The 25,329-nt window shown below is 47.0% G+C and overlaps 4 protein-coding genes across 8 annotated transcripts in view; 2 read left to right on the top strand and 2 right to left on the bottom strand.

The window, feature by feature from the left end:
- The window catches only part of CEP104 (centrosomal protein 104), a 21,308-nt gene extending 17,059 nt beyond the window's left edge, over positions 1–4,249 (top strand). For 3 of the 5 annotated variants that reach the window (XM_068915477.1, XM_068915475.1, XM_068915481.1), the window contains one exon: positions 942–1,213. In XM_068915477.1, the coding sequence (XP_068771578.1) occupies positions 942–1,078 (137 nt within the window). In that variant the 3' untranslated portion in view covers positions 1,079–1,213. Of the gene's footprint in view, positions 1–941 lie in introns of all 5 variants that reach the window. The other 2 variants (XM_068915474.1, XM_068915480.1) reach the window with 2 other exon arrangements.
- A 5,432-nt stretch (positions 4,250–9,681) lies between these two features.
- LOC104142009 (UDP-GlcNAc:betaGal beta-1,3-N-acetylglucosaminyltransferase 7-like) lies at positions 9,682–10,906 on the bottom strand. Its single transcript, XM_068916351.1, has one exon. It carries the CDS (start codon positions 10,904–10,906, stop codon positions 9,821–9,823), a length of 1,086 nt encoding a protein of 361 aa, XP_068772452.1. The 3' UTR covers positions 9,682–9,820.
- A 274-nt stretch (positions 10,907–11,180) lies between these two features.
- On the top strand, positions 11,181–20,266 carry LRRC47 (leucine rich repeat containing 47). The gene is made up of 7 exons (XM_068915482.1): positions 11,181–11,831; positions 12,690–13,139; positions 14,055–14,171; positions 16,091–16,206; positions 17,100–17,202; positions 17,651–17,740; positions 18,773–20,266. The coding sequence occupies exons 1-7, from the start codon at positions 11,181–11,183 to the stop codon at positions 19,013–19,015; spliced, it is 1,770 nt and encodes a 589-aa protein (XP_068771583.1). The 3' UTR covers positions 19,016–20,266.
- Positions 18,228–24,530, bottom strand: CCDC27 (coiled-coil domain containing 27). Its single transcript, XM_068915486.1, has 7 exons — positions 24,428–24,530; positions 23,631–23,832; positions 22,941–23,071; positions 22,719–22,796; positions 22,191–22,403; positions 21,375–21,479; positions 18,228–21,251 (listed from the first exon to the last, which is right to left on the bottom strand). Exons 2-7 carry the CDS (start codon positions 23,821–23,823, stop codon positions 21,114–21,116), a joined length of 858 nt encoding a protein of 285 aa, XP_068771587.1. The 5' UTR covers positions 23,824–23,832; positions 24,428–24,530; the 3' UTR covers positions 18,228–21,113.
- Positions 24,531–25,329: the final 799 nt, after the last annotated feature.

Genomic DNA, 25,329 nt, shown 5'->3' on the forward strand with positions numbered 1-25,329 from the left:
AAAGCTCCTGAACACTGACACGGTGAACTGAAACCTTGATTTGGCTTTTAATGTCCAATCAGAGGATGTGAATCTAATCCTAACTACAGGATGAATGGAATAGTTCGTGCTGCGTAGTGTTTTTCCTTTTCAGCTTGGACCCAGGAGCTAGGCAGAATTTATGATTGTGTAGCTTCTTGTCCAGCAAAGAGAAATCGATGCTGATGTCTTTTTTTTTTTTCCCTTTTTAATGCAGTCGTCTTTATTTACGAAGCATGTGCAAAATCCTGAACATAGAAGTTAAACAAACAAGCTGTTTTCACTGCTTGCAGTATCAAAGCTCTTTTGGCCAGTAACCTCCAAAACCTTTCGTCCGTCAGGCTTTTTTCTGCGTTCTTTAATCTGCTGCAAATTCAGGTTGTTGCTAGAGTTTCCTTCTCTTTCTCTCACTCTGAGCTCTGTTTTGCTCCTATCTGCATTTTACAGCTACTCCAAGTTCCTGGAAAGAAGTGTTCAGTTGACTTTTTCAGCTGTCAGAAATGAATGTGGTTAAACTCGAACATTTCCAAACTTTTTAATTCAGCCTACCATCATGTCTTTCTGTCTTTGGCCTTGCTGTTTATACTTATTCATAAGAAAGCTAATTAGCTAGTTGCTGTTTAGAGTTTGGAAATAATGGTCAGAAGGAACTTAAATCGTGTACGGATAAATCTGAAACTCCAGAGTAATTTCCTAGAGATAGGAAGGCAACTCTGACCATGCAGTCATACCGCTCCTGGTATGAGATGCACCTCGCTATACTCCTCGGAGGTTAAGGATTCTTGAACTGGAGGCCCACCAACACTGAGTTACTAGTATTGATCCTTCAGACAAAACATACCTTGGCAATCAAAATAGTAAATAAAATTCAAGACTCGGACTAGATGTGCTTGCAAATAATGATCTGTATGTTCTCTTCACAGGCAAAACAGGTGGCCTGTATTTAATGAAAACAGGTCCTTCAGGAGCAAAAGCTCAATCTTCCTCTGTAGGAAGCAAGATCCCAACCCCAAGAGGGGGCCTGAATAAAAACACTGGCAAAACATACTCAAAGCGATGACGTGACAAGTATTTTTCCTTTGTCTTAATAACTGGGCGTGTAACTGTTAATAGCTGTTTAAAAATTGTGGATAACTTATGTCATCTTTTCCGTTTGACTACTCAGAGCTGTTTACCAGTCTTGAGCAGTACTTGCCTATTTTGAGTATCCTGGTACCTAGGTTTTATGCTAGCTGTCTGCCGTGCTGTGGTTTTCTCCCAGAATGTGCTTGTTAGGAACATGCAACTGTTCTAGGACAGATCTGGCTTGCCACGTTCCCTATATGGCACAAAGAAGGCTGTGCATTGTTCTTACTCACTGGTTCCTCGTATTAAAAAGCTCCCCCAATGAGTATAAAGTTAACAAGGCCAGAATCTGTACTTGCTGTTGTTACAACCAGTGCAGAGGCCTGTGTCCTAGTTAGTGGAATGCTCGGGGGCTGTGGTTCTAGCAGACTGGTTTTGAGATCCAGTAAGGAATTTCCCCAAGATCCCAAAGCCACAGTCGTTCCTGTTTTGGCTTTCTCTTGGGGAAGAGCAAAAAATGCATCAAGCAGAAATCACACCATTATATTCAGGACAAAGCTGAAAAGCATTACTTCTTTTGAACTAAATATAACACTTGTTTGCAAATATACATCCTGAAAGTTTGGGAAATAATACCTGTTTTTCCTGACTTTATCACTTGATCACCTCAATGTAACAACTGAGATATATTGCTAATAGTTTTCTACCAGGAACTGACTTTATAACATACTGAAAGTAATAGTGTCACTAATTTTTTTTGGTTTGTTTTAGCAGCTCGTATTAGCGATAGAGGAATAGGTCATGAGATGAACTGAGTATACTGGTTGGCTTGTGAGATACCTCTTTGTATGTATTTCTGCACTACATCCGCATATTTACAGAGAATTCCTCACAATCAGGCTTGAGAAAACACCCCTGAAAACACCAAGATACATGATGAACAACAGAGCGGGCTTGTTACAGTTGCGTGGGTTCCTTTGGTGCGATGATGGCGTTGGTATCTTAGCAATACCATCATTTATCTGCTATGATGTGCTGTTAGAATAAGGTGAAATGAAAAATACATCTTCATTAGCTAAAAGGTTCCTTTACAAACATAATGAATAAGCAAAATTTGTTCTCTGTTACAGAGGCCGTGAAACAATAAGAATAGTTTAAGCTTCTTGAAACCAGTATAGTTAAACTGTGCAAGATCTTGGCCATCCAAATGTTGTGTGCCCAACTTAATTAAATAGTAAGAATGCACCTATGTCTATATTCACAAATCTCTGCAAATATAGACATTTGTCTATTTATCTCAAAGTCGAAGGCATAAATTATGCTTTCAAATGAGGTCACCTGTAAAAAGAAATACATATCATGTGATATGAAGTATATATCTCAGTTGATCTGAAAGACCCATACGATCATGTATGGATAAACTCTTGAACCAATTAATGGATTAAGTAACAGTTCCATAACATAAAATTCTTCCACATCAGTTTGCTTAATAATAATAATAATAATGATGGAGAAATTGTAACGTAGCTGAGAAAAGTTGTAGGTTTGGAGTTTTTTCCTACCCCAAATCCTATAGCATTAATCTTCAGTGTATTTGCCAGTTAGGATGTTTACAGGTAGGGCCAAGAACTGGAGAGATTTTTCAGTTGTCTGTTTCTCAGTTACAATGTTTTGGAGTAAATAAATGGAAGAATCATGCCATTCTTTGGAGATTAGTTTAGTCACTGTGCCAGGACCTACTATATTTTGATGGTAGGTGAGCTGCTATTAGTGTATTTACAACAGCTGCCTTTTTCTGTCATGGTTTTGTCATGTTAAACTGTTTTTCAGCTAAAAGGGGCAAATTTATAGCCACTGTAAAAGCTCACAAGTCCATTTATTTGTGCTGGGCTCTAACATAGATTCCTTCACTGGAAATGGATACTCTTATTTTTCTGAAACAGACTGGTATCCTTGAGCACCTGGGTAGTCAGCTGAAAGTGCTAATTGACCATGCAAGGAAAGGAATTGAATCAGGCCTATTCATTCATGGAATGCTTACGCTAGGTTTTAAAATTCTTCGAAGCATTACTTTGAAAGATAACTTTGCTCCTGTTAGTAATAAAGGAGTCTGTAATTTTACGAGTTCAGGCACGTTAATAGTCTTCAGTGAAACGAATCTTTCTCCTTAGGTCAGCCGAGGCCCCAGACATCATAATGCGAGCCATTTATGGCTGAGGATTTGGTTCTGCTATTGAATCAGCCTGGCCTAAACTAAGTTTAGGCTTCTAAACTAGTATGCAACTCCCAAAGCGCTACTCGATGCCAAAAATTAGCACCAAATAAGAAAGCTGAAAGGCTGGCTGGATGTTGCCATATGACATGCCTTTATGTGGGAAATAACCAGAAACAGCTTTTCCGTGCTGCCTCTCCTGCTGTGCATGAAGTGCCTTTTTTAGTCCACTTGACAAGAGGATTAAGCTAAACTGCGAGAGTCTCCTTTGGTACCTAGTAAGAGTATGTACTTCTGGAGTTACCATAAAATAACTGTGCTTTAAAATCTCACGCTGTCAATTTTGAAATACTTCCCCAAAAGATGACCCCTTTTACAAAAAAAAAAAAAAAAATCTGAGTGGGGTCTTGGAAAGCTTGAATTAGTACGTTAAAAACCTTTTTTTCTACTTTAGCGTACTTCTCAGCTCATTTCTAAATCCACCTCTGAGTTTCTCTAGTTAGATCTCGATTGAAGAACATCCATAGACTACAGCATGTGTTTTACTAGCTTCAAAGAGAACAAACTATATTAAGGCACAATATATGGAGCCTTATACCTCCTACAAGAATCCTAACGTTTCTACTTGTAAAGTTTAGGCAATTTCTTTCTAGGATAGAATTAATTGCTCTATACCTATGTGCACCGCAGGTTCAGGAATATGCAATCATGGTAATATAAGAGGTTTTGGGGATTGGTTTTTTTGCCACTGCAGAGTGAATTTGCAGTAATGTTAATGTTTTGTATATATAGCACTGATTTTTATAATGTACAGTTTTTATAGTTTGCATGCAGTCTGATATACAAGCTTGTGAATTTTACAGGTAGATCAGAGTATTTGCATTTTAAAAGTCTTTTATATAATTGTTTCTTTAATTCTTAATATATAAAGAAATACATACATACATACATATATATGTGTGTGTGTGTATAATATATATATATATATAAAAAATGTGTTTATTTCCACTGAAGTGACATAGGTTCCTATTTTAGGACCTAATTCCTTATGCAAGCAAAATAACCATTGATTTTGCTCTGAGATAAGCACGTGCAATGGCCTGTAGGCTCATGGGCTGTTCCCCAGAGTATATTTTCCTTTTGGAAGTAAAACTGTTGAGATTTTCTGTCTGTAAGTGGAATGCAAAACCTGTTTGCAAAGGACCTGCATATTTTCTGGATTGGCCAATATCATATGTATGCTGAATTGGTAAATAAGACTACCCATTGCTCTTGAAGCATGGCTTTTAAACTCAAATGAAGAATAATTAAAATAAAGCTAATCGGTTAAATCCTGCATGTAGCAGATGGATGCTTGCGGTGATGTGATATTTTGGGGCTACCCTTTTTAAATATGGTTCAAAAAAAAAGATTTACGACCTGATAAAATAAACCTTATTGATTTGAATTAGAGTCGTATTTCCTAGTGCTGACTGATCTGAATAGCAGAAAAGTTGAGAGTTGTATGAGGCAATGTTTTAGAGACCTTCTCTCAGGGTTTTTGTTTGTTTGTTTTTGGTTTGGGGTTTTTTGAGGCTTGTTTATGGTTCTGAAGCATCCTTTGGGCAGCGCTTGTTTCTCCTGTTTGTAAGTCATGACGCTTTACTGCCACCCTTTTCATCAAGGACGTGTGCTCAGGCTACCTATATGCCCATTCAGTTGTTGAGGCTCCAGAGAGAGCACAATAATTGCTTTTCTCTTTTTTTCTGCCTTAGAGCATAGTAATTATGCCTTAGATAGGAACCTATGCAACAAATCTCTGCAGCTTTTTCACTGCAAGAAGTTCTCACTTCCCTCCTGCAGGAGATTCCTGCCTCCTCCCTGTGCCTCTCACCACCCAACTTACATACCTTACCAACCCACGCTAAAGAACGGAAAACACATACGTACAAGGCAAGAGCATTATAAAGTCTTCTAAAACAAAAATGCATATGCTTGGGCACAACACGTTTAGTCGTCTTGTTGCTTAATAGATTGTGTTTTGTTTGTTTCCAATCAAGAATAGCGTTTTAGCAACATTTTAAAGAAATTGATTATTAAATAATTTTAGAGCGTGTAACATTGGGTGAGATTGGCAGGTATCTTAAAAACTTTAAAAATGCACTCCCAAAGTAAGGTTTACAGATATAAACTACTCAGAGGTAAGAACTGGAAATGATATAGAAGTGAGAAAGTGGAAATTTTTCAAGACCTGAAAGGGCCTTTATTAAGCAAAGTAGTACCATTCATGTAATTTTTTTAAAGGATGATTTAACTGGACTGCTTCCTTTCTTTTTATAAACAGCCTGTGTTTTCTGCTGTGACAAAATAAATATTGGAGTGTAAAACACAGGCGTGTTCCTGTGCGATGAAGTCTGGAGCAAAATATTCCAGAGCAGAATTATTTACAGGGGCAGGTCTCGGTAACGGAAAGAAGTTCTCCAAACTGTTGGACTGGAAGACTTAAATCCACGATGATGTTGCATCATTATTAAAGAACGAACAGAGTGTGGCCCCCAGCTAGTGTTTTTTTCCATCTGATAGGTTTTTCCATACTGTATGCTGAAACATCGACCAATTTGTTTTCATCCATCTAAACTGCAGGGACTGTTCAAGAGCAGCCAGTGTCCCTGCTTGCAGGAATTTGTCTAATCTCAAGCAACTGCTTGGAGTTCTTCTGCCACAAGAAATAGTTTATTTGAATTATGCAGTTCTTAAGTATTGGACCAGCAAGTAAGGTATTTAAGTCCTAGAGACTCTGTCACTACCTTTCAAGAGAAAAAGTCACATGTATTAAATATGTAAATTATTTTTATTGCAGTTATTTAATAAAATACTGTCTAGCAAGTTTGGATGGATCTCTGTATTTACAAGCTGTTACAAGAGAAGTCACAGTACTGTGAGACCAGAGCGTGGCCACAGAGGACAGAGGCAGACACTCTAGCGTCTTAGGAAATCTGCATTGCACAAGTACAGGAAACAAGGTATTCTCTAGCAGTTTCATGCCTTACTTTGGTGTTTGAAATACCATTTGCTGAATCAACAGGCAGAGCACGTTGCTGGCCAGGTGCTGGTTGCTTTCATTTGAGAGGTGGGATCTCGGTGGCCAGTTTTCTCTCTCTTTTCCTGCAGAGATTTATATAGCACTGGGTCTTGGCATATGTGATTAATTACTTGTTTTCTTCAATGGTCTTGGTTGCTTCACTTTTCATACCAAGCAGGCCTGAGCTTTTTTTTTTTTTTTTCTTTTTTTTTAACGGGGTTGGCTGTATGTGAACCAGTAGCGTAAGTGTTATTTTGGCTACACGTGCTGAAAAATTACACTGTTTGCAGCAATGTTGGGCAATGTGGTGCTGGGCTAAAACGTGGTGTGAGGCATGGAGGCACCTGTTTCCTCCCGTGCGCTTCAGCTGCCGTCAACCCCCTGTACGGACGGGAGAGCACAATTGCTGTTCGCTCGGCCTGGTGGAGACTCTTCCTGTTAAGACACGTGTAGTCAGCAGGGCCTTGTGACTCGGTTGTGCTCGGATCAGTGGCCTCGGGAAGAAGAGTGCATTGAGGCTGCAGCCTTGGCTGGCGCTCCCCGCTGTACAGCAGCCTTAAGGCAGTTTACTTTGGCCCCTTTGGAAAGACACGTTGTCCTGAGGATGCTGTGCAAGCCCTGGAGGAGGATTTCAAAGGAAGTCCCCAGGCTGCTGCCGAGAAGCAGGAGGTAGCACAGGAGGACAGAAAGCGCTTCAGTCGTGAATGCACTAGCAATTGCTGGCAAACAATGCGTTGTATACGGAGTGCTTAGGAATTAGCAGCTCCCATCTTTGACAGATTGCATTAAAGTAAAGCACCAAAAATCATCTTACTGTCAATAATTAGAAAAAGTAATATAAAAATGCCAGAATACACTGTAACAAGGCAGAGTCACAGAATCACAGAATGGTTGAGGTTGGAAGGGACCTCTGGAGATCATCTAGTCCAACCCCCCTGCCCAGGCAGGGTCCAGAGCTGTTAATCAAGGTATTTTTACCTCCGGTAAAGTGACAGAAATGTAAGGTGCTTGTGTTAAAATAACTTCTTAAAACAGCATCTCTGTCTTACGGGAGTTTAAGTAAATGTAAGTTTTTTGTTTTTTGCTTACTGCTTTGCATTCCAAAAGTAGAGAATCTGCTTACTACCATTCCGAGGAAGTGCTTTCAAAAAGTTGGTACATCTCTGGTGGGCAGCTCTCACCCCTTCAGTGCACAGCCAGGCAGGATCTCACATGCGGCATGGGCCCTGTAAGACTGTCTGGTCTAATACCTGGGGGATTATTGCAAGGTTCAAGCTTTACTGGCTAAAGGCCCAGTTTATTTTAAAAAAAAAAAAAAAAACCCACCACACACGATCACACATTTCACATCCCTCTTGGGCAAAAAACTGCCCCAGACTGTCCACATGGGGTTGTTTTTTTTGCTTCTACTCGGACTCCTGTGAATTAGCACATTATCTGTCCTGAGGCCCTCAAGCTGATCAAGGAAAGAACGGCGTCCGTGTTGATTTACTGAGATCACCTATACCGCAGGGCATCTCTTAAAATACAGAGGCACAAGCATGGATAGCACAGACTGGTTGCAGGGATGTTTCATACCTGAACAAAAATCTGCTTTGTTTATTTTTCTCCCCCTGTGACCCTACAGAAGAAGCCTCTTTATTTTGCTGGACCCTGTCAGCTGTGGGTCTCAGAATATGGTAGTTGGCAGAGCACAGGAATTTCGGCCTTTCATATTGTGTTTATTACTCGACGTGGAGGTTTTTCAAAGTACAAGTGCCCATTGCATTCAGCTTTCAGCACATGCTGTTCCTACTGGCCAGTTTACTTTCGCGCAAATTCTTGAGGGCTGTGTCCAGGGGACATCCTGTTTGAACATTCATTTGGTTTTGGCTTAGAGGTACTGCGGGATATTTGAAGAGCTTATGCACTTTCCCCAGTGGAAGACCTGAAGGTGTAATGCTAAGCAGAGCCCAGCTCTCTACGCCGTTATGCCAGTGCTGTGCTAAACCTTGTCCTGCAGCGTTTTGGGTAACTTCAAATGGAGACGAGTTACCTCCGCCCCGCACCACCACCGTTTACGCAGTGCTGCGACGTGGCTAGGCACCTTCCGCTTCCCCCAAACTCGATTCAAGTTCTCTAAGGATGTTAACGCAGCTTTTGCTCTGTTCCATCTCTGAGAAGTCCAATCCCCTTCGTCAGCATACAGACCAGCCTAATCTGCTCTTTGGGCGATAGCTTTAAGTTTACTTTAACGGCCTTGCAGCCCTGCCCTCCCCCTTGACTGCCTGATTCAGAGCCGTCTTCGGTGTGCAAACGCAGCAGGCTTGCTAGCTGGGACCGGGCAGGCTCCGCTTTCGCAGCGCTGCGCTCCTGAACACAGCGGAGGCACTGTGGCGGACTGTGCCGCTCGCTGTGGTCCAGCGGACGAAACGGAGCCAGGAGCAAAACACCTTTTGTGAGTGCCCTGGCCCTCCCGCAGCTGGGATGGGAAACGCGGGTTTGCCCAGGTTGGGGATGGACGGGCTGAGGAACTGTTAGGCACGCTGAAAGCAGGGTACTGCAGAGAGCGCTCGCGGCGGCTGTGGCCGAGCGAAACCCTTCTGCTTTGGGAAGAGTTTGGGAGCAGGAGAAAGAGAGGGAGACGCCAGCAACTCCTTCCACCCCGGAAGGAGGAGGTCTGTCCCCCGGCAACTGAGCGCAGCGCTGCACGACCTCTGCCTTCCCTAACCTGGCGGCGGCGAGAAGGCAGAGGCAGGGCTGTGCTAGCGAAGGAGGCTCGCGTGCCTGCGTCACAGCATCCTCCGAGACAGGGATGTTTTGCGTGTGCTGCATGCGAGCCCCCAGTCCCAGGTCAGCAGCTGTAGCGTCAGTAGCTGTTCGCGTGACGTTTAAGCAATCCCCGTCACCACCCTTTCGAAATAATGCAGCAAGCACCCTTTAGAAACGACACGGCAACCGGGAGATGACCCGGTTCACCGTTTTCCTGCAGCGCGCAAGAGAACGGGTGATTCAAAGGGGAGAGGAGAGGGTGGTTTTTCTTATCTGCTATCCTTTACTGCTCTTTCTCTTTAGGGGCTCTCCTTGGGGTCCTCCCATGAGAGTGCGATCTCCCTGCTTTCCGAGTCTGTCCTGGCGCTTTGCCCTCTCCGTTGTGCAGCCCAGCGCCGGCTCCTTGGGGAGCTGGTTCGTTCTGCCCGGTCAATCCTTTGCTGGAGAGCAACTGAAAGGGTCGAGAGAGCCTAGCTAAAGCGTGGGCTGCGCTCCTGCCCATCCACAGCTCCCGTACGCGGTTCAAAGCGGAGCCTCGGCCTCTTGCAGAAGGGCACGCTGCAGGCTCGGGTCCCGTTGTAGCTCTGGTGACGGTGGCAGCTCCGAGAGGTGTCCGTAGCGGAGGAAGGACAGGGGGCTCGGCCTGGCAGAGCACTCTGTGCCCGTAGCTTGGCCAAGGGCGCAAGAGCAGCACAGGGGCCTGGGCTGTGGAGTTAGGTAAGGTGGAGCGTCTTGGCACACGCGATCCTGTCGTCCTGTACGAGGTCCCACATGGCCAGCAGGGCGTCCGGGTCCAGCTTGTGCACCATGAGCAGGCTTTTGTAGAAGCACGGGTCCCTGTTCATGGCACTGGCCCTGCGCCTGGTGATCCCGAACGTCCTGAAGCCCAGGTGGGGCTCGGGCACCACGCCCAGGCTCCGCAGGCACATGCCCAGGAACACGTCGTCGATGGGGAAGAGCGGGATGCGCTCGGAGGCCAGGAACAGCCTGTCGGCCAAAGGGGAAGCCATGAGGAAGCCACCCCCGCCTGCGTAGGGTGGGTAGGGCCCGTCGTACAGCTCCCGAGGGATGTAGTACTTGCTCCGGGGGGAGCGGATGGGGAAGGCCCTGCTGATGATGTCACCGACGAAGAGCGAGGCCAGGTCGGGGTCGCCGCGGCGGGACTCGAGAAAGTCGAGGACGTTGGCCGTGTGCACGAAGACGTCGTCGTCGCCCTTGAAGACGAAGTCCACGGCGGGGCAGTAGACGTGGAGCCAGCGCAGGAAGTTCACCTCCTTGAGGGTGAGGTTGTAGAAGGTGTCCAGGAAGTCCCACTGCAGCACGTCGCGGTGAGCCCGGTCCTCCTCCTCGAGGAGACGCTGCACGGCCCGCGCCTCCTCGCCCTGCCCGGCCGCCCCCAGCAGGAAGAGGGTGCGCACGCGGCGGGGGGCCTCCCGCTCGCGCCCCCAGGTGCGCCGCACGGCCGCCCGGCGCGCGAAGTGGGGGGCCGCCGACTTGACCACGATGAGCAGCGCCACGCGCCCGCCCTGGCACTTCTCCGGGTGGTTCAGCAGCAGCGGGAAGTAGCGGCAGTGCCGGTGCAGCAGGAAGGCGTGAAAGCGGCCGTCCACCCGCCGCTGCCAGCCCGGCGCGCCCGGCGCCCGCCGCGGCCCGCACTGGCCCGGCGCGACGCCCCAGGCGGCGGCGGGGGCGCGAGTGGCCGCCCGCCCGCCGCCCGGCGCCCGGCGCCCGCCCAGGGCCAGCAGGGCGAGCAGGAGGCAGGCGAGGCCCAGGCCCGCCCTGGCGCTCCGCGGGGCCATGGGGCTGCCGGCGGCGGCAGGGCTGGCGGCGGCGGCGCCCCGAGGGCGAGGAGGGGCCGGGCGCGGCGCGGCCCGAAGCAGCGCCGCCGCCGCCAGCAGACGCGTCGCGCCGCGTCTCCCCGCGGGGTGTGTGTGTGGTGGGGGGGGGGGGCAGCGGGCCGGCCGCTCCCCCGGCGGCAGCGCGGCGCCATCCCGCCGCCGGCACCGGCACCGGCACCGGCCGCCCCGCCCCGCCCCGCCCCGCCCCGCGGCGCTCTGGGCGGGGCGCGGCGCCATGGCGGCGGCGGCGGCGGCGTGGCCGGAGCTGGAGGCGGCGGCCCGCGAGCGGCGGCGGGAGGTGGCGCTGGGCGGCGCGGCGGTGGCGGCGCGCGTGGCGGCGGGCGGCGGGCGGCTGCCGGCGGCGCTGCTGGCGCTGCCGCTGCTGCAGTCGCTGGAGCTGAGCGGGTGCGCGGCGCTGCGCGAGCTGGGGCCGGGGCCGGGGCTGGCCGCCGCCCTGCCCGCCCTGCACACGCTCGTGCTGCGCGGCAACGCGCTGGGCCCCGCCGGGCTGGGCGACGGGCTGGGCGGGCCGCTGCCGGCGCTGCGCCTCCTCGACCTCTCCGGCAACGGCCTGGAGGAGCTGCCGCCGCCGCTGGGCGGTGCGGGGCCCGAGCCCGCCGGCGCCCCCGCCTTCCCGCAGCTGCGCAGCCTCAACCTCGGCGGCAACCGGCTGCGCCAGCTGGGCCCGGGGCTGGCCCGCGCCGCGCCGCGCCTCCAGGCGCTGCTGCTCTCCGGCAACCGGCTGCGCGCCCTGCCCGGCGGCCTCCTGCCCCCGCCCGCCGCCGCCCCCCCCGCCGGCCTCTTCCCCCTCCTCAGCCGCCTGGAGGCGGCCGACAACGAGGTGGTGGAGCTGGGCGCCGCCATCGCCGCCCTGCCGGCCCTCAAGGTGGGCGAGGCGGGGGGTCCCGCGTCCGGGGGGGGGAGGAGGGGGGGGTCAGGAGGGGGGGTCCCGGGTCCGGGGGGAGAGGAGGGGGGGGGTCCCGGGTCCGGGGGGGGAGGAGGGGGGGGTCCCGGGTCCGGGGGGAGAGGAGGGGGGGGGTCCCGGTTCCGGGGGGGGGGAGGAGGGGGGGGTCAGGAGGGGGGGGTCCCGGGTCCGGGGGGAGAGGAGGGGGGGGTCCCGGGTCCGGGGGGGGGAGGAGGGGGGGGTCCCGGGTCCGGGGGGGGGGAGGAGGGGGGGGTCAGGAGGGGGGGTCTCGGGTCCGGGGGGAGAGGAGGGGGGGGTCCCGGGTCTGGGAGGGGGAGGAGGGGGAGGAGGGGGAGGTCCTGGGTCCGGGGGGGGGAGGAGGGGGGGGTCAGGAGGGGGGGGGTCCCGGGTCCGGGGGGGGGAGGAGGGGGGGTCAGGAGGGGGGGGTCCCGGGTCCGGGGGGAGAGGAGGGGGGGGTCAGGAGGGGGGGGTCCCGGGTCCGGGGGGAGAGGAGGGGGGGGGTCCCGGGTCCGGGGGAGGAGAAGGGGAGGGTCTCAGGTCAGGAGGGGGGGTCCCGGGTCAGGAGGGGGGAAGGGAGGATCCTGGGTCCGGAGGGGGGGGAAGGGGGGGGTCCTCGGTGAGGAGGGGAGGTCCCGGGTCAGGAGGGGGGAAGAGGGAGGGGGTTCCTGGTCCAAAGGGGGGAAGAGAGGGGGTCCTCAGCCCAGAGGAGAGAGAGGGTCCCAGGGGGAGAAGGAGGGGGTCCTGGGGGAGACCAAGGCCAGGTCCCAGGGAAGGGACCCGGAGGGGGGAGCCTAGCCTGACGCCGGGGGTCTCTCGCAGAGCCTGGACCTCTCCAACAACCAGCTGACGGAGCTGCCGGCCGAGCTGGCCGACTGCCCCCGGCTGAAGGAGGTCAACTTCAGGGGCAACAGGCTGAAGGACAAGCGGCTGGAGAAGATGGTCAACGGCTGCCAGACAAAATCCATCCTGGAGTATCTGCGGGTGGGAGGCCGCGGAGGTGGGAAAGGGAAAGCCGAGAGCGCGCGAGAGGAGAGCAGGAAAAAGAAGAGAGAGAGGCGCCAGAAGGATAGCGGGGACGGGGAGCAAGACGAGCTGGAAGACATCAACAAGCTGTTGGTTAAGGTTCTGCATGTCTCTGAAAATCCTGCGCCCTTGACTGTCAAAGTGAGCCCCGGCATCAAAGACGTCCGACCGTTCATTGTGTGCTGCGTGCTGAAAGGAGTAAACTTGAAGCCAGGAAATGCTTTGAAGAGGTTTCTCTCTGCCCAGGTAACTACTGCAGTCTTACATGAGTGACCGTTTGAAATGAGAATGCGATTAACGGTGTTATCGTAATATTAACCTCGGAGGAAAGTGCAGTGTCTGTCTTTTTCCTATGAAGAAAGTGACCCAAAAATCTTTCAAAAACTTAGGTTGGACTTTTCTTGCGCTCGGCAGGTGATACGATTGCTGTAGGAGGGCAGTGCGGAATGACCCTTGATGCCTGTCTCTGTGACAGGCCTCTTGGTCAGCATTTTGTCCTGGTTTGTAATGACCAAACCCGTTTCTTATGAAAAACGTAGTAGGAGTTCACATGTTGCTATGAGAGGGCAACGAACATGCGTGCGTTCACGTTGCCTATATAACGACAGCTTGTTACTGTCGTTGAACCTATTGAGAATTAATAATAAACACACATTCATGCTAGAATTATCCTGGTTTGGCTTGAAGTTCTCTAATCTGTGATAAAACTTCTTTCTGTACGCTTAAGCTGCAGACTAAGGTACCATAGGCACAGAAGTTCAGTTGGCATACTGCGCGTGTGTCCGTTAGATGGCAGGTGTTAGCTTCCTGCAACTTCACAGGGCTTGTGTACTTGTGGTTTGTTTTCTGATCTAAAACTGCTCTTTTCCAAATGGAGAAATAATTAATATGTAATGTTCGACTATCCTTATATTTGGTTTGTAATTCAGATAACTAACTTCCCCAGGTAAAGAGAAGAGATCCATGCTTAGCTTTTTGTATTAAAAAGCTCTTCCAAACTGAAGAGAGATTAAGTGCTGTGTGGGGATGCGTTCAGACACCATCCGAATTATGATTATTAAATTAGTTTGATAACGCTACAAACCTTAAATACAGAAGAATGCTGAACTCTAGAAGGAAGTAAATCATGCTGGTGTATTTTGATGACGTTCTTTGTTTTAGACTAAACTGCACGAAGACATCTGTGAAAAGCGAACAGCAGCCACAATTGCCACACATGACTTGCAGCTGATCAAAGGTCCTCTGATATACGATGTTCAGCCTCCTAGTGAATTGAAGGTAGGGCCGGTGGCAATTGTAGCCCTTTTCCTCTTTTTTTCTTTTGTTTTCTGGAACTGTGTAGAACAGACTTTTTTTTTTTATTTTTTAAACCCTCATAGAGCCTCAAAAAACTGACACCAGGAGCTTTAATTTGGCGGCTGTACTAGTGTTCTTGCTCTCCTGCTTTAACAAACCCTGCTTAAACAAGCCTCGCAAAGCTACTTAGTGTTATTCCAGGACCAGTCCAGAGTGCATTTGCCCGAGGACTTAAAGTGACAGTAGTTGGAAACCTAAACATGCTAACAGGGAAAGCAGCCGTAGACTTTTTTTTTCTTTACAGATGTTCCGATCTCACTTAATGTGTGCCTTTGCTTAGGATCAACAGTGAAACACCAGTACCTCAGTCACCCTTTCTCCTGTGCTGTGGTGTTAACATCTTAATGTTCCCTGGAGGTCTGTACATGTTAGGATGTACCTGGAGCGTTATACAGCAAAGCAGGTGCTCGTTCATATGAGTGCACCTCGATTGGTAGCCGCCTTCAAGGCAACCTAATTAAAATCAAATCATATTCTGTTAGTTTACCCCACTCTTCAGTTAATTATGTTGCTGCTTTCAAAGAAAAAAAATTTGCAGTTGAGTTGAGTTCATGTGAGTTCATAAGTTGAGTTCATGTGACAAGCTCCTAGGTTGTACTCGATATGAAACTTCAATCCAGGATATAAAAATGTTATTTCAAACTGGTGATCCTTGTCTATTTAGACCTATTTTAGGATCTCATTGAACACATTACCTCCAGAACTGCTCTCACTGAAGATTGAATAGTTAGAATATCCTGACTCTGTGGAGCTGACCCAAGGGTTTTGTTGCATTCTGCTCACTAGACTCATTGGATTTGTAACTTTTCTGGGCAAAAAGCCTGCTCTTCAGGGAGGTAGCCTTCGTTTTCATGACAGTATGCAGAGCCATTTGGACATAGCTTCTGTTACGGTACAGGAACTTTTCATGTCCTTCCATGTATGACGACAATGACAGAACTGATTAAGAAAACGGTCTTAGTACTGGTGAACGAGTCGGCTTTTTGAGAAGGTGTTGTAGCTCCTGTGAAGCTCTGGGCTGAAGGTGATCCTAGTAGTTCACGTGAAATAGAAAGTAGGTTTCCAGACTGAAAGAGGTTAGGAATTATGGCATTTTCTCAATAACAAAAAACCTTTCTGTGTTTACAGTTTAGCAGATACTCAGAGATTTTTTTTTTTCTTCCCTGGAAGAGAGAAAACCCTGTTGCAAAAAGATACAGGATTTACCGAAACTTCAGTTTTAGTAAGATGACTCCATAGGTCATGATGCAAACCCATTTATCTCAATTGCTTGGGCCATTTGGACTAATATGCTGCATGAGCAAATAGAAAATAATCTTCAATCAAAAAGACTTTGAGTAGTCATTACGTGAAGTATGTTAACTTGCTGTAAAATCTGCTGGATGGCATGAATAGTAATAAAATTTGGGAGCCAGTCTTCAGTACTTAAACAGAGCTGGGAAAAATGCTTGGCACGTGGTTTTCTTGTGTCAAGTAGCTGGATCAAAGAAAGAAGCCCTGGCAGCAAGTGTCATGGGATATGCCCTGAAATATAAGTGATGTTTCAAAAGCAATTAAAATCACTTGCTTTTTCTTATGCAAAGAATTCCATTGTGTTGCTAAGGTGACAAGATAAAGTACACGATCTAACTACACTGTAATAGCTAGGAAGACTGTTAAGGGCAACAATGATATGTTTGAATGCTTGACAGAATCCGCTGTTTGATTCTATGCAGTATATGGAAATAAACATTTGGTTGTAAGTACGTTTCAGTTATCTTTTTGCTTAGAAAAGTCTGTTAACAACTGCAGTATTTGAGTTGCTCTTAATATCAAATGCTTGCTTTTCTTGTATGGTGTAGATAATGCCACTAGGTCGAAAGGAGATCAAGGCAAAGGACCTTCTCCGTCAGCTGCAGTTAGAAGCTGAGGAGCAGAGGAAACAGAAGAAGCGTCAAAATATCTCTGGATTGCACAAGTCAGTATACTAATCTTTTAGTTTGAGTGATTTTTACGAATTCATATTCACGTGGAAAAGGAGCATAGAAGAAAAATGCAATCAAACGTATTACGAAACAAGTTTTTTAATGCTAATTGGGCTAACAAACTCAGCATGAGTTTCTTGGAGTTGAGGTGAAAAACGTTGAGCTAAATTTTGCACAAACAATAACACTGAGTATAGCGAGCTCGATGAATGACTTCCATTATTTCTGGCTGCATCAAGACTAAATTCATGTCACGTGAACTATCCTTAAAGATGAACATCAAATAAAAGAATAGAATAGCAAATAAAAGGGAGCCAAAGAGAAATGACGTGTCAAGCACATTCAGTAAATTAAGCGATTGACAGGTGTTGTAAATCAGCACGCCACAGCAGATGAACTATATCTGAAGCAAAGTGTCCCTCTGCCTTATTCTGTTTACTGCTTACGAAGGGATTACTACCCATATCCATCCCTCATGCAGCTTGGGGGAAATCTGCCCAGTACCTAGTGGGAGAACTGTATATTGCAGTAAGTAATAGAGAAAATTAAGTAAGTTGAGTCAGCTGGAAGAATCAGAAAATGGACTGACGTTCCTGTTTGAGCACTGGGATTTCTGAAAGCTTTAGAAGCTTGACCATTTGCTTTGACAGTGTGGATATAAAAATTGGAGTTATTTCCTAGTACTAGCCCATTGCTTCCTCTAGCTAGCGGCTTTTCTCTTGTTATTAGCTGTATCGCCATGATAACATCCTGTTGAATTTTGGTGCTCTAATTTCTGTTTGTGGTACGTGGTAGCTCAGGAACACACTAACAGTTTTGTCGCTACTTTCTGCCAACGTGTCCAGCTGCTGTTTCAGTTACTGCCTTTTTGCTTTTTTCTTGGCAGGTATCTTCAGCTACTGGATGGCAAAGATAACTATCCGTGTCTTGTGGATGCTGAAGGTGTTGTTATTTCTTTCCCGCCAATAACCAATAGCGAGAAAACAAAGGTACAAACTACTAGTCTCTGTTAGAGTGGAATCACATTAATCAGAATTAAAAAGTGTTTTTTTTTTTTCCTACTGAGGAACATTTAACTCCAGGCTCCAAGATATATACGAGTCTGTGAAGCTTATAGTCCCATTCCAAATACAAATCTTCAAAGCCTGGATCTTCTGTACTAGAGTATCCGATTGAGATGAATCTTGAAGGGTTAAATTTTACATTTGCAATTCGTGAAGCTGTGGCAAAGGTACCAGTTTTCCTTTGCAGATATGCCTTTTTTGAGTGGCAAAGAACAGGACAGGAATACAGATTTTTACTTGTAAGGAAAGGGAGTACTCTGCATGTGGTTCTGAACGCCTCTCATTTAGTTTATGTATTCTGAGGGAATTTTGCCAAGTAACTGCATGAGTATGCTCTGATTCATTACTCGCTTTACCTTTGAAATCCTTACAGATTAGAAAAAGCACGTGTGATCTATTTCTAGAAGTGACAAGTGATACCAGTTTGCAGATATGCAAAGATGTCATGGATGCGCTAATTCTGGTAGGTAATTCAGTAAATCCCCTCCGTTCTTGGGGTGCTTCTTAGTGAAATGTTTAAGTGCTCACGTGTATTAGAAAAGAATACAGGAGTTGATTTCTTTATTTATTTCCTGTTCTATTTTTGCTGTCTCTCAAGGTTTTTATACTCGTATATCCTGAGTGACTGGCAGACTTTAAAAACTCACCAGGGATAAACAATGTTGTGTTACCACAGTTGGAAGTATACGGCTCAACTTTCAACACTTTCACCTCGTTAGTGAACTCATGGCTTCACTGGCCACTATAAAATTCTTTTAGGGAGGCTTCTCACCTCAGCTTGCTTGGTTCCTAGCATTATTATGGAATTATCTTTCGGATACAAAGAGCAGATGCACCAGGAGCTTGGTGATAAACCTAGACATTTACCTAAAACAAAGTCACGTTATTTCAAATGTAGTTAATTTTATGTTAAGAAAACTATAGTAGTAGTGAGACGGTTTCAGTAAATGCTGTTCAACATGCTTTATTTTAATGAAAGCTTTCTTACTGAAGATGGTAAAGGTTAGTGTACAGCCAGTACAGAATAGCATCCTGTTGAGTATTTTGCAAGATAAATAAATGTGTTTTATCTAGCTCATGTGAGCTCTAGAACTTACCAGTGGAGGTAAACTGGCATGTCTAGTTGACGTGAGGCAGTAACGGAGACAACTTGAAACGCAATGAAAGCAAACTTGTCAATGGTGATCCTGTAGCAGGCTCTTTTTGCTTAGAATCAAGTGCTTTGACAAAGACACTTCGGTACTTAAAACAACTCCCCCCACAGTTCAACTATGCAGAAGGAGCAGGTGCCCAATAAGAATGCAGCCGTGGTAACTTCAAAAGTTCTTCCAATTTCCTGAAAGATTCTAAGCCACTGAAGAATGTTTTCATGCAAAGAGTTCGCCAGGGGCAGGCCAGATTTGTATCTCGAAAACAACTTTGGACTGCTCAGAGAGCGTAGATGCAGTATCCACACTTACTTTAATCTTATTTTTCTGTATTTTGCTTTTAACAGAAAATAGCAGAACTAAACAGATTCACCTTGGAAAATAGGGAAGAAGACTCGGGCTCAGATAATGAATCTGATGCTCTTTGTGGACCAGTGAATTTGAATCCCAGCCAAAATGTACAGCAAATGAATTCTCCATTGGTAGCGGAGCAGGTTCGCGTGGTGGACACAGATGGAAACTTGAAAGTACTTTATCCTTCAAAAACTGACCTAACCACAGTTTCCTCTCTTCTGACTGTAATACGTTAGCAGCTATCAAATCTAAGAGAGGTATTCAGTTTTCATCTATTTCATGGTCAAGAATGCAACTTGTACACGGTGAGATTGTTAGTTTATATATATGTATTCTTTTTTAAAGAAAGGTGCAGTGTATCCTGCCTTGGTATGTAAAAACTTTTAAGTTCGAACAAGCTATGGCAATGAGTATTGCATTCTTTCAGCCTTAATAAAAAGTTACCGCTATTCTGACGAGTTAGAGATATCGGTATCTCCAAAGGCAAACTTAAACCAAAAAGTGGTATTAGAAGTTAGAATGCATTAACTTGTAGAAAGAATCATAACAGCATGATAGCAGTTTATAAAATGGGTGCAGTCATATTTTTCTGCAAGATCACTATTTCTTCCTGGTAGTTTTCTGCTGGATTGTTATTTTAGTAGCTAAACTGAGAAATCCAGAAGATGACAGCATTGAAACTAGCCAAGCTATATGCTGTATACCAGTACTAGAGACAGAATGCCAAAATACTTAGCTAGCATACCATCAAAAGGTATGGTATTTGGGAAGATTTACGTTAATTAGGGCCTTGGGTTTTTTTGTGGGGTTCTGCATAACTTTATATCTGGAGTAATCATGAAACACTGAAAATTCTGCATCTTTTAAAAAAGCTTCAATCTAATTGCTGTCAAAACTTGAGCTTTAAAGTGATCTCACATTAACCCAGCTTCCATTTTTTAAAAGAAGTCAGCTGAATTGACTGCAGGGGGCTTTGTTTCCCAGTGCATTTTACAGCTATAACCCATGTTTGTGGTGTAGTGAACTTGTGTGGGTTCACGTTGAGTTAGCTGTTGATCAAGCATTGCATTTATTCTTGCTCATGAAGTTTAGCTCTGTTCTGAGGGCTAACGTTGGTCTGTGTCGCCACTGTTAATGCTCCCCTATCTGCCTAGAATACAAGCACTCTTGCCCCAAAGTGATCCTCGTGGAATTCTCTATCACACTCTAAGGTGAAACGGGGGTGGGGGCCACCTTCCAAAGTACAGGTAGAGCGGTTCTAATTTTTGCAGTCTGTGGGTGATTTTTTTTTTTTTTTTTTTTTACATCCTAGCTACTAACTATATAAATGCAAACCTCTCCACTAGCTAGGGTGATCTACACGTTCACTTCTTTTTCCTGTTAAAAATGTCACATAGCTCTAACTGAACTTCTAGATACTTTGTCAAATGTGTTCACATGTTGGGATTTGCAGACTGAATGGAAAAATAAAATGGTTCTTGCAGTGATATGTCACAGTCGCTTGTTTCAGCGTTGGTGAATTTTCCACTCGTGTAACTATACAAATTGAACCCATAATCAGTTCCCTATGCAGTTTGTCCCCCAGCCTATCCCGTTTCCTGAGAATTATTCTGTCCCAGGTGCAACACTTTCATTTGTCTTTGAACTTCATGAGATTTCTTTCAGCTTGTTTCTTCATTCTTCCTAGCCTGAGTTTGGTCTCATCCACAAACGTGGCGAGGATGTATTCTGTCCCATCGTCAAGGGAAGAGAATGGGCAGTGAAATGGGAAGTAGCATAAAAGCCCAGACCAGGAGTTTGCCAAGGTAAAGAAGGATCGCCAGCTACTGAATTTTGAGCTTGGCACTGGTGATCTCTCTAGAGTGTTTTAATATCAATGTTGTCTTAACTCTCCTAAAAGACATGGATCGGACTACTAAATTTTGGCAGGTTTGCAAGGCTGACCTGATCCTAATTAGAGAAACTTAGTGATGTATCCTTTTACATATGTGATTATATGGACAAGGAGGGCAACTGACAACAAAGAAGTAAATTTGCCAAAGCAGCTATTGTATGCCACAAAAACGGTAACTTAACTTCTTCTGCTTACTTTTATCTGATCGGCACTAAGTAGTACTTAAAACTCCCTTGTGAAGTGGGATTCTGAGCACTATTCATCTGTAGGATTATTCCCAGTTTCATCTATCGGATAACAATCTAGATGTTGCTGCAGAACTTGATTTAGGTCAAATTAAACAGTTTAATTTGTCAGTAAGTCCCTGTCTGAAAGCAAAGCGATAGGAGCCTGAAGGACTGACTCAGCTGTTAGGATTTGTTTTCAGGCATCAGAAGATACTACTTCAAGGGACTCCTCCTGCTACTCTTAGAACTGGTAGGAGATGAAGTAGACGTGTCGAGGCCGTAGAGAGATGGGACCTTGACACCTTTCTGTTTCAGCATCTGATGGAACTCCATCCGGTCATTAATTATTTTCTGAGAATCAGAGATGTGCAAAGGGATACAAAAGCGTTAGAGCGACAGTGGTATTTGAAGAGTTTTCTTGTCCCATCAGTTCCCCGCTAGCTCAGAGAAGCAGAACTCCAACCAGCCACATACCTGCATTGCCTCCAGCACCTCCTCATCAGTCACTTCTGCCTGGGGAGACTTGCTGCCTGCGGTACTGAACGTGGCCTGAATTATTTTGCTTCGAAATCTTTCAAACTTTTGATAAAAGAGGAAAGAAGTAGGTATGTTTAGTCTTTATGCGTGATTGCCTAGCACTTGCGTGGAGTTTACTAGGAGACAGAGGTACTTACATGTCTTCTATGCTGTCAGACTTGGAAATTTCAAGTTACTAGTGAGTGATGATGAAAAGCCTGTTTTTGTGAAATTACGGCCAGGGTATGGCATGGACAGTTTGAGTGCTTCACTGGGAGCTGCGTGTACTTTGCGATAATGATGTGTTTCCAGATGGACTGAGTACCTTTCAGGTATCGGAGCTGTGCTTCCTACAGCAGGCTTGAGTTAGGCCCACAGGGAGTCTGCACACACCAAATGGCGTTAAGGTGATACCTGTTACTTTACGTCAGGAAGGATATTACAAGTCTGGGGATGTTAACAGTTCTGTATTCAAGTTTCCTGAGCGTTTCTGGTATGTAAAGCCTATTTGTTTTGCCACTGAAACAAGATGCGTGCTAAAAAGTTGGGAAGCAAACGGACTGAATTGCCTGCTCCTTTAGGCCTGTTGTTGCAAAGGCAAATCCGGCTTCCTTCTCTGCCCTGAAAGCAAGGGACTGCAGTCCCCAGGTAAGTCTCCTGCTGCGCTTCTGCCCAGGAATGGCTCTACGCTTTCTGATTCTCTGCTTGAAATGGTTGAAGTGCCTCTTAAGAGGGAGGGAGGGAGGAACGCGAAGTGAGAGAAGCTGCATTTACCCTGCTGGTGATGCACTGGAGTGCTACTTTAGTTTGCTGCTCCATGTGCTGCAGTGTGTCAGCTTGGCTCTGGATCGCCTCTTGTGCACGTTGCTGCTCCTTGATGTGGTACTGACTGACCAGAACCTTTGCCTGCAGCTGGCTGACTGTGCTTTGTAAATCACTGATGAGCTTGTTCTGCTCAGCCAGTTCGGATTCTTGTTTTCTAACAGTCTGTGGAGACATAAAAATCAAGCCATTACAGAATGAACGGTGATCAGGCTCAGCCACATCTTTCCCATATCTGGTCCAAATCCTTCTTGTATTTCCCAGACAGAATCTACAGATTTACAAAACTTATCATTACTAGTAACCATTAGTAGTTTGTTATTAGAAAAAGTAATCGAGTAGTAAATTAAACTCGGGAAGTAAGATATTCACAGTAACTTCATTTGGATTTTTTTTCATGGCACAGATGCCCCCAGGCCTAAAACAAGCATAGCTGAGCGGTCAATACTAGAATTTTCCATAGCTTTGCATCAAATTCACCTGTCGAAGACTGCAGTTCTCCTTCTCTGTTGTCGCCAACATTTCTTCGTGTTTCCGTTCTTCTCTCAGGCTGCAAAACTAAGAGAAAAGATTTTACGCTTCAGATTTGCAGTTCAAAACTGAACTTCCTGTCTCCTTAGAAAAAGAACTGTTTCACCAAGACTGACTTCCCCACTGCCAGCTCCCTTAACAGCAATGGTCACTGTGCTGCCAGGGCACTACCTTGGTAGACATAGCTTGTAGCTGATTTTCTCGCTCTCTGAGCTCCTTTTGGAGGGTTTCCTTTTCGTGTTTGATTCTCCGAAGCTGGGATTCTTGGATCTCCAGATGTCTTTGCAAGGAAGAGATAGCACCTGTAAAGTTGGAGTACTACTGTAAGTAAACTGAATCCCTGTTAAAAACTGCATGAAGCCTTTTTCAAGTAAGCATAAGCAGACCTGCTGTCATAACCATCTGAGTATAGACTGTGGATGAACTTAAAACTGCAGCCACGATGAGATTAATTAATAATGCATGTCATAGTACTTTGCTATGATAGATAATAAATTAATCTAACCTCATCCTGTGAGTAGAAGCTATTCTGAAGACTAGTATTGCCAGTTACATAAGCACAAGTTTGCCAGAGTGCCAAAATGCTTTTGGGTACCCCAGGATACTGATCAGGACTTTTTGTGCAAGATTTCCTCATGCACCTCTAAGAAGAGAGAGAGAGAGAGAGAGAGAGAAAGTGGTTTGAGAATAGGTGTCATTTCTGAACCACTCTGAAAGCAACAATTGAAAGCAGGAGGTTTCACCCTCAAGAGAACCTAAGCTAGATTATTTTTCAAGCGAAAAGAAACAGAATTGCAAAAGGACAAACTTGGGAATGAGTAAAAACGGTCTCAGGTTTCTGGCTGCCTTTCCCCATGATACCTGTGGCCATGTCATAGTCATTTTTTGCTGTCTGTAGTTCTTCAGAGAGTTCTTGGTTGGCTTTCTCGAGTTCAGTGAGCTTAGCCAGCAGTGCCTGCACCTCTGCTTCTGACTGCTCCTGAAGGGCCTTTTCAACATCCACGTCACTGAGATCTTCTTCGGTGACTTCTTTACTTGAGTTCTCTTGTTCCATTTCTGCATGCTATAAAGACAGAGGAATGAGGATTTTCGAGGCTTTAACAAAGCCTTGTGTAGAGAGACATGGATTCCTAACTGGGGCGGGCCGAAATGTTTTGGGGAAAGCTTGTACGCCATTGCTTGGCCCGCAAGGAGGTGGGAAGAAGATAGCTTCATAGGTGTAATCAAGGGATACAGTGGGTGTGTAACTGTGCCTGTGCCATTTTAATGTCACTTATTTCGATATGCCTGTCTGCATGTGGCATGTCTTTCACCTTCTTTTCCAGTTCCTATAGTCCTTGCTGGCTTCCTATAAAGCAATCTTGGAGTCCAAAATTTTATCATGATACCTGAGTTTTAATTTTAAGCATGCCGCTTCCTCTCTCAAACCTTTCTTGATGCTGCTTTCTCCTACGCTGTCCTCCCTTGAGCTTGTTAAACTAAAAATCTTTGGCTCGCTGTTACCAGTGAGCAGTTGTGAGGATACATCTTTCTGCAAGGGAAAAACGAGGGCGACAGAAGCAACGCAGGTCACAATACAGGAAACTGCTTTCTCAGTTGGAACTCAAGTATATAAGACCCTCAGGGCGTCAGAGGGGTTTCAGGAGAGGCGGGTTTACCGGAAGAGCCGGGGAGGCTCGCCGCTGCCAGCGAGCCTGCCCGTTCCACTGTGGCTCTGACGAGCGTAACCAGCCAGTGGCCTTTCTGAATATCACTGCCTGTGCGCTGCTCCTGCCGCGAGGGTTTTTGTCTTTGAAGGGCACGTGACCTACAGCCGCTCTTTAGAGCAAACTTGTCAGCGCACAGCCTCGGTGTGCGCGACGTAGGGGTAGTTACCACCTCTGTGGCGCCAGTGTCCTCGAGCAGGTCCCGCTGCTGCTTCAGGCTTCCCGCCCCTTCTCAGAGGACAGAGATCATCCTGTCCTTCCTTGCGCGCTGTCCCATACTGTGCAAGACTATTAATCTCCTCCCAGGGCTGCTAGATGCTGTTCCTGGGCAGAGAGAAGTATCAGTGCGCACTGGAAACGACACAGCTGTAGCTGAACGGTCTGTTAGAGCCGAGGAAAGCGGTGGAGGGAGAACCAGGGAGTGGATCAACTACACCGTTTTAGCGCCGATCCATTTCGCGTAAGCGTTACACTATCTGACCCGATTCAAGATCCCGGGCTCCTACGCCCTCCTTTGCCTCGGTAACGCTTCTTCCCGTTTCCGTTTACCTAAAGCGCGGCGTTGCGGGGAGAGCGCCGTTGGGAGCGGGCAGCGGGGCGGCCGTCTCCTGGCCCGGGCGGGCCGCCGAGCGTCGCGCTCTCCTCCGCCTAGGCTTGTGCGCTCGGTCAGCGGTGAGGCGTGGGGCAGGCTGGAGGCCGGGAGGTAGAAGCAGAAGAAGGGGTGCCTGTGATCCGCAAGCTTTGGCGGCGGTTGGGAAGGTGGGTGGCGGGGGGGGGGGAGTCAGCTGTGGGCGCTAGAAGGGAAGGGCAGAGCGGGGACCGGGCCGCGGGCTCTGGAGGGGGCGCGGCGGGGC

The sequence above is a fragment of the Struthio camelus genome, chromosome 21, assembly GCF_040807025.1.
Source record: "Struthio camelus isolate bStrCam1 chromosome 21, bStrCam1.hap1, whole genome shotgun sequence".
NCBI classification, from domain to species: domain Eukaryota; kingdom Metazoa; phylum Chordata; class Aves; order Struthioniformes; family Struthionidae; genus Struthio; species Struthio camelus.

Bases quoted from the DNA above. Each gene is read 5' to 3' on its own strand.
- LOC104142009 (XM_068916351.1), bottom strand. From the start codon at position 10,906: ATGGCCCCGCGGAGCGCCAGGGCGGGCCTGGGCCTCGCCTGCCTCCTG.
- LRRC47 (XM_068915482.1), top strand. From the start codon at position 11,181: ATGGCGGCGGCGGCGGCGGCGTGGCCGGAGCTGGAGGCGGCGGCCCGC. The intron at 11,832-12,689 runs GTGGGCGAGGCG...GGTCTCTCGCAG, and splicing joins CCGCCCTGCCGGCCCTCAAG to AGCCTGGACCTCTCCAACAA. The intron at 17,203-17,650 runs GTACAAACTACT...AAATCCTTACAG, and splicing joins CCAATAGCGAGAAAACAAAG to ATTAGAAAAAGCACGTGTGA.
- CCDC27 (XM_068915486.1), bottom strand. From the start codon at position 23,823: ATGGAACAAGAGAACTCAAGTAAAGAAGTCACCGAAGAAGATCTCAGT. The intron at 22,404-22,718 runs GTGAATTTGATG...ATGTCTCCACAG, and splicing joins AGAACTGCAGTCTTCGACAG to ACTGTTAGAAAACAAGAATC. The intron at 21,480-22,190 runs GTAAATGCAGCT...TTTTATCAAAAG, and splicing joins TCCAGTGCATCACCAGCAGG to TTTGAAAGATTTCGAAGCAA.